The following is a 6,682-nucleotide window of genomic DNA, read 5'->3' as shown; positions in this document are numbered from 1 at the left end:
TGACACCTGAGAGGAAGAAGAAGATGAGGGGTTCCTGGGGAGCTCTCCTGGTGGGAACACTCCGGTGGCTAAGTTAGAACTCTAGAGAAATCTCAAAGGAAAAAGCCGAGAGTAGGAGTGCTAAAAGTGCTAGTTTCAATACCTTTGCTTTGTGAGGGTCGGGGTCCTTTTACACCGGAGCTCGGTCACATTAGGCGTAACTGCCACTGCCCTAGTCGTTATCGCCAGGGCAGGGATGGCAGGTGCAGGCTACTACTACAGGCTGCTACTGCAGGGTACGGACTTGTCAGGCATGCCATGCCTTTCAGAGACGGCAGGAAAAACGCCGCCTGGCAAGGGATCCAAGCACTGCCACCGGATTTCGGCAGGTACGGATGTCAGGCAGATCTCCCTACAGTCTACCGAGCTATTGTGCACCAAACCACCTAGGGCAGGTTTTCCTTGCACCGCGGTGTCGAGGTACACCGAGGTGCCCGCATTGGAGGCGAGCCTTAAGCAAGTACGAACATGAGTCGCAATGGTGCTGTCCCGTGGTGTTTTCTCCCTCAGGACACTTAGCCAAAAGTTGGGGTGCTTCCTTCTTAGGAAGGGAGAGCTCGGAGTCCCTTAGGATGAGCTCGGGTGCCTTTGCATGGGGGAGCTTGGGGTGCCCCACCCTCAGTTTCGGGGCGACTTGGGCCTTGCTTATCGATGAGCTGTCCCACCTGCCAAGTCGTTTGGCCGGGCCTCGGTGAGCTTGCTGCGCTGAGTAGTGACCAGGCTGTCATTATCACTTATAACAGGTCATGTCCACGTGTCCCCATGCTACAAGGTTGGGCCAAATCACCCTTCATATCAACATTGATGTCGATGCCCAGCTTGCTTCATATGTCTTTATCGAGCAATATGTTTCAAAGTCCATTGCCCCAGTTCAAGTCCAATAATGTGAAGGTTAATCTTGACTCAGGCAATCGTTTTTGTAGTAAAATGCCCTATCCTTGTGATCCTTAGGTGACGGTATTGCTCGCTATGACCGACGACTTTGGCTACCCCATGAACTTGGCGGAAAATTGGGTTGGTAATAACATATGTCATGGTTGGGCCTTTTTTTTACTTGCGATTCACCGAAGAATGTTATTGTGATCAGCCTAGGAAAACATCAATTATTAGGGACGATATCACCTGCCATTAGCAACCTTACTTCATTGAGGATGGTGTTCCTGAATGACAATAGTCTCATGGGCCCAGTAACGAGGGAGGACTTCAGAAGAGAAGAGGCAGCTCACGAGTTGCATTACAAGGAGAAGATGAGGTATGAGGATTAAAAAATAATGCAATGGCGGATTTCAATAGGCTAACGAAAGAGGGTTTTTGTTTCACGGTCATAGTAAAGAGGTCTTTGTCGCAAAACAAATTACAGGGGTGTTTATAATTTACCCCATAACAGGGGTGTTTGTAATTTACCACATAGTACATAATACACGGGTCTTTGTAATTTACCCTAAGACAATCAAAACGAGGGCATTCTCGCCATTTCATTATCATGTCCTTCCATAAGCGCCGAATTGCGTGGAAGGGCGGAATACACGGCGGAAAGCACATGCTGCTGTTTGCATACGGCAACGATTGTTCGCGATGATTTGAGCCAACGTGGCAATCTCTGCTTACGTGTCAAATAATATTCTTTTCTCTCCCCTATATTTTTTATTTTTATTTTATTTTATCAATTAATATCGGTTGTTTTTTAACGACAAAAACGTCTCTTTCTCTCCCTCGGCCTCCCTCCATTAACGCTGGTTGGAATTATAACTCGCCAGCGAATATTCTTTTTTGTTAAGGAGGAGATAGATAAGGTAAAGCAGAAGAAGATAAGAAACAATCCTAGAAAATTAGGGTTTCGATTTTCCGTCTCTCTTTCCCCTCATGCAGCTGAGCTGAAATGCGTAAATAATTAGAAGGAAGAGAAGGTAAGCAAAAATTGTTAGCGTGTTTCAGATCAGAACGAGGAGAATGGAGAAGAGAGCGGAAATCGCCATTTGTAGCAGAAAATCGAGGTTCTCTTTGAGCTTTTGGGAGATAGCGGTTGTGTCTGGGGTCGTTCTTAGCTTTCTTTTAGGGCTTCTCGGTGTTTATCTGACGTTACCGGCTTCTGACTACAGCTTCCTTAAGTTGCCAAGGACTCTGGAAGATATTCAGATTCTCAGGTAATTTTATTGCCTTTTTGTGAGATGTTTGGTTATTGGGTAGTTTGGGATTTCTATACTTCTGGGCAAAAATTAGGGCTTTTTTCCGTGTTTTTCCGATTTCATGAATTTCTATTTTCTTTTTTTGGATTTTTTGAATTTCATATTAAGATATTCTATTTAACGATTTGACTTGTTATCGCTATCGGATGTATTTTTCCTCTTTCTTTTCCCGACAGTATTAGAGACCGAATTAGTGGAATTTGATAGCAAAATAAGGTTTATAGTTTCCCATTTTGATTTATTCTGGAATTTCATGGTTCTATGACTTCTATCTACAGGAGCGCCAACATTTCTTTCCCTTTTTGGTTAAGCACAATCATAAATGCAGTGTCTAAGAAGACTAAGATCGTGATTAAAGATCTACTTCCCTTCTCTGCCTTTAGATTCTATTGAGAATTTCAATTATAGTTTGGTTTACCATTCAAGACAGGAGTTTAATTTGAACTTGGTTATTTTTGTATTACCTCTATCTCATGTTTCTCCAAATGGACATTGATCAAGTCATTTTATCAGGGTGAAAATCCATTAGACCAAACAATTGCTACATTATATGAGATCTACTGTTATTCTAGTTTTTTTATTTTATTTTATTTTATTTTTATTTTTATTATTATTATCTTTGATCGAACATGGTAAGAGAGTCTGGCATGGAAAAGTGTGATTGGTTGTAGTGATCTCCTAATCCTTTTAGCCAAAAGTAAGACAATACCTGAACCATGGTTGCTTCTGTCAAACAGGTTGGGGTAATTCTCCCAAATGGTTTTTATTATTTTTGGGGGATCTATGATACCATGCTGGTATTAGGATGCTTGAAATTATATTAGTAATACTGTAAGAAATTATGATACCATTCTATCTTCCTTTGTTATATCTCTTTAGTTTTTTGTTTGGCCAACAAATTATCTGCTTTGCTTCACCTTGGGGTTCTTTGGATAGTCTGAAATATCTAACTCTTGATGATTGGGTGCAAACATGACTTGATAAATCTACTTTGCATTTTGACACTTGTAGGGATCACCTTGAGAATTACACAAGTGACTATACCATACAGGTTCTAGTGGGCTATTGCATGGTCTACATCTTCATGCAGACGTTTATGATTCCAGGAACTATTTTCATGTCTTTGCTTGCTGGAGCCCTTTTTGGAGTCTTCAAAGGTGTGACTTTGGTTGTCTTCACTGCCACTGCTGGCGCTTCTTCATGCTATTTCCTATCAAAATTGATAGGGAGGCCCCTTGTCTTCTCTCTGTGGCCAGACAAATTGAGTTTCTTCCAAGCTCAGGTGAAAATTTATCAAACCTTTCTGCTGTCAGTGCTTCACGAGTGTTACAAAATAACAAGGGTTATGCTCTTTCCTGTTTAATCTCTCAGGTAGCTAAAAGAAGAGAGAGGCTACTTAACTATATGCTTTTTCTAAGAGTGACACCTACTTTGCCTAACACATTCATCAACGTAGCTTCACCAATAGTTGATGTTCCATACCATATATTCTTCCTCGCAACCTTCATTGGACTCATTCCAGCTGCTTACGTCACTGTCAGGGTATTTAACTTTGAGAATTTTCTATCCTTTATATCATTTGGCATTTGGATTTTCTAATTGATTAGTAAAAAGTGATGATATGGTGGTTGTGCTAAGCACTTCATCGTGGTGCCACCTCACAATATATAGATGATCAGTTGATCGCTGCATCAGGCCTTAATGTTCAATTGTAGTACTTCTCCTGGTGGGGTTTTGTCAACGGAGGTTCTTCTTTTGGCTACACGTATGCTTGCAATTCCAGTTTGATTTTGGTTTATATTTTAGAACTGGGCATCTTTTTGTAGACATGTGCAGCCAAAGATAGTTCAATGATCGAACCTCCTGGCATTGATGCATGGGTTGAAACATTGACTGGTTTTGTCATAGCCAATATGTACATTATTCATTCTAACAAAGTTGATTCTAAAGAGTTTGGCAACTTTGCTTCTGTGCAGGCTGGAATAGCTCTTGGAGATTTGCAATCACTTGGTGACCTCTACGACTTCCAGGCTATTGCTACCATGTTCCTTATTGGGGTTGTCACAGTCACTCCTACTCTAATGAACAAGAGCAAGGCGTAGGGTGTCGTCCTCCGGCAGAAATTCATCCTCCATCCGTATTTGTGGGAACCTAGAAGCATCAGATCATGTCTGTACATATGTAATAAGTTGGAATTTTCAGCCTGGTTCCCTACTTTCAAAGTGTTCCCACATCCCACAGAATCTGCAACAAGCCAAGAACTGCAGAATCTTCCTCGAGAGGTCTGGAAGGGGGTGTTCCCTCCGATGGTTATGGGAATGTCTACTGGCCTCAGGCGGGTCTATGGGGTGTTGGTGACTTGGTGTCATCTTTTGAATTAAAATTTGTTGTCCGCGTATTGTTTTATACAGGATAACACATTTATACAGATGTATAGTTATTGTTCCTTTTTTTAGTGCCCGGTGTTCTTAAAAGCTTTAATTTTCAATTCTTCAATATCTGAATCCTGGCTGCTATTTGTCAGCTAGGCAAGGGGATCGTTTTCTTTGGTATGAGAAATTCTGGAGGATTATTCTCTTTAAAACGTGTTGTGTTCTTGACATGGGTTGATAGTTGACAATTGACATGAAATTGTTTCGAGGATAAGCAACTTTTTTATGGCATCAGCATTCCTGATCCCTCAGTCACTTCCATTGTTCCATATGCTGATCAGGACTAAAGCAGATGTGGTGCATAGGGTTGCGTTAGAAGCCTTGCTTACTACCAAGACTACTTGTAGTAGAAAAAAAGGGCAATGGTAAAATTATTTTCAAAATTAACTATCTAATCCATGGGGAGGCTAGGAGACACAGGCTCAGTCTGCCTCATGTTAAGTCAATGTATGTGATCAAATCCTACCATCACTTGATTGCCTGTTTTAGTGTCTACCATCACTTGATCTAATCAATGGGGAGGCTAGTGGACTGTCCAGTTATTAGTGTCTACATGAAAAATGTGCAATAGGCTATTTGTTAGTTTGGGGGATCGAGCACTTGATTGCCTGTTTTACTTTCTTTTCTTTTTGGGCGGTTTCCCCTTGGCAGTGTCAATAGTGAATGAACAATTATGAAATTACCCATTTGGTATTTTGGTATTTGTATGTACAATTGACCAAGATATTAACCAATTCCCGTCATTCAAGTAATTCTTGAAAACTGCTAAAAGGAATTTGTCATCTAATATATATATAAAGGAAGGTTTTTAGGTTATAACCCCATCATTGATTTTTTCAAATTTAGACACGGCATTTTTTTGAGAACTTGTTGTTAAAGCCCACAGCTTACTACTATCATCAGACAAGTGGCCTTTTCATTTTCTAAAAAGTTAGACAAGTGGCCATTTTTGAAAAATTCCTGCTAAATTCCATAGCCCACTACCAGGTTACAGCCACCCACCCATTCAGATACACAGCCTTATCATTTTTTTGGAAAGCTAGACACTTGGCATTTTCTGAGAAGTTGATGCTAAAGTCCACAACCCATTACCACCAATTTCAATCCATTCCTTAAAAAAATGCAGAAAATGCAAAAATGATTATCCACAACCACTTTTGCCTACATTTTATCAATCTCAATTAATCATTAACCCTCTATTTATCATAACAATAGAAAACTATCCATATTCTTATAATTATTGAAAAACTATTTTTTGAAAAAAATATTTCCTGAAATTTTAATAATTATTTAAAATATTAATAAATATAAATTTAACATTATTAATTTCATAATGTAAATTTAATATTACTGATTCCCCGTACTTAGTACGGGGTCATTCACTAGTTTAAATTATTATAAAGTGCTCAGTCATATAATTCTAGTGAATTCTTAAGTTGAATTCATCAATTCATTTCCATTTGTCTTCAAATTCCATTTTTCAATTTCAATTTTCAATTATCATTATAAACCCAATATCAACTTTCATTCAAAATAGAGCTGGGAAACTGAGGCTGAGTAGGGGTGATCATGGGTGGGAGTGTTGGATTATGTCAAGTTTAACTCAAAGCAGTTCTGGCTTGGGCTTGTCTAGGCTGGATCCTAGGCCTGAAATATAAGCATGGGTCTATGCTAGGCTAGGTTCTAAGGTTCCGGGCCTATGGCATAAATATATCTTTAATGTTATAAAGTGAATACTTGCTTTGTTTTGATGCACCTAAGGACGGAGCACAAATACAAATATGTAGAGTACAAAACCTTGTATTTTGTGTTATTTTGTATCTATTTGTAAGACTCAGTTTGGAAGAAGTACAAATATAAATATGTAGAGTGCAAAACCTTCTATTTTGTATTATTTTGTATGTATTTGCACTATACAAATTTGTATTTGTACTCCTTCAAGGCTCAATTTGGAAGGAGTATGTAAGGTGCAAAATCTTGTATTTTGTATGTATTTGTATTTATACTCTTTCTAAATTGAGCATA

General features: G+C 39.4%; 1 protein-coding gene across 2 annotated transcripts; it reads left to right on the top strand.

Annotated features, from left to right (window-relative positions):
- Nucleotides 1-1,695: 1,695 nt before the first annotated feature.
- Nucleotides 1,696-4,706, top strand: LOC148880855 (putative membrane protein At4g09580). 2 transcript variants are annotated; one of them, XM_088962953.1, is made up of 4 exons: nt 1,696-2,183; nt 3,237-3,507; nt 3,597-3,767; nt 4,202-4,706. In XM_088962953.1, exons 1-4 carry the CDS (start codon nt 1,990-1,992, stop codon nt 4,325-4,327), a joined length of 762 nt encoding a protein of 253 aa, XP_088819079.1. In that variant the 5' UTR covers nt 1,696-1,989; the 3' UTR covers nt 4,328-4,706. The 2 variants fall into 2 exon arrangements, 1 of the variants encoding a protein (XP_088819079.1); XR_016104665.1 differs by having other exon boundaries at nt 1,754-2,183; nt 3,597-3,990.
- Nucleotides 4,707-6,682: the final 1,976 nt, after the last annotated feature.

Source organism: Nelumbo lutea, chromosome 1, assembly GCF_056320005.1.
Source record: "Nelumbo lutea isolate HS-2025 chromosome 1, American lotus-T2T, whole genome shotgun sequence".
Taxonomy (NCBI): Eukaryota; Viridiplantae; Streptophyta; class Magnoliopsida; order Proteales; family Nelumbonaceae; genus Nelumbo; species Nelumbo lutea.
Note: the sequence above shows the minus strand (reverse complement) of the source record. Positions and strands in the feature narration are given on the sequence as shown.

Bases quoted from the DNA above. Each gene is read 5' to 3' on its own strand.
- LOC148880855 (XM_088962953.1), top strand. From the start codon at position 1,990: ATGGAGAAGAGAGCGGAAATCGCCATTTGTAGCAGAAAATCGAGGTTC. The intron at 2,184-3,236 runs GTAATTTTATTG...TGACACTTGTAG, and splicing joins GAAGATATTCAGATTCTCAG to GGATCACCTTGAGAATTACA. The intron at 3,508-3,596 runs GTGAAAATTTAT...TTAATCTCTCAG, and splicing joins TGAGTTTCTTCCAAGCTCAG to GTAGCTAAAAGAAGAGAGAG.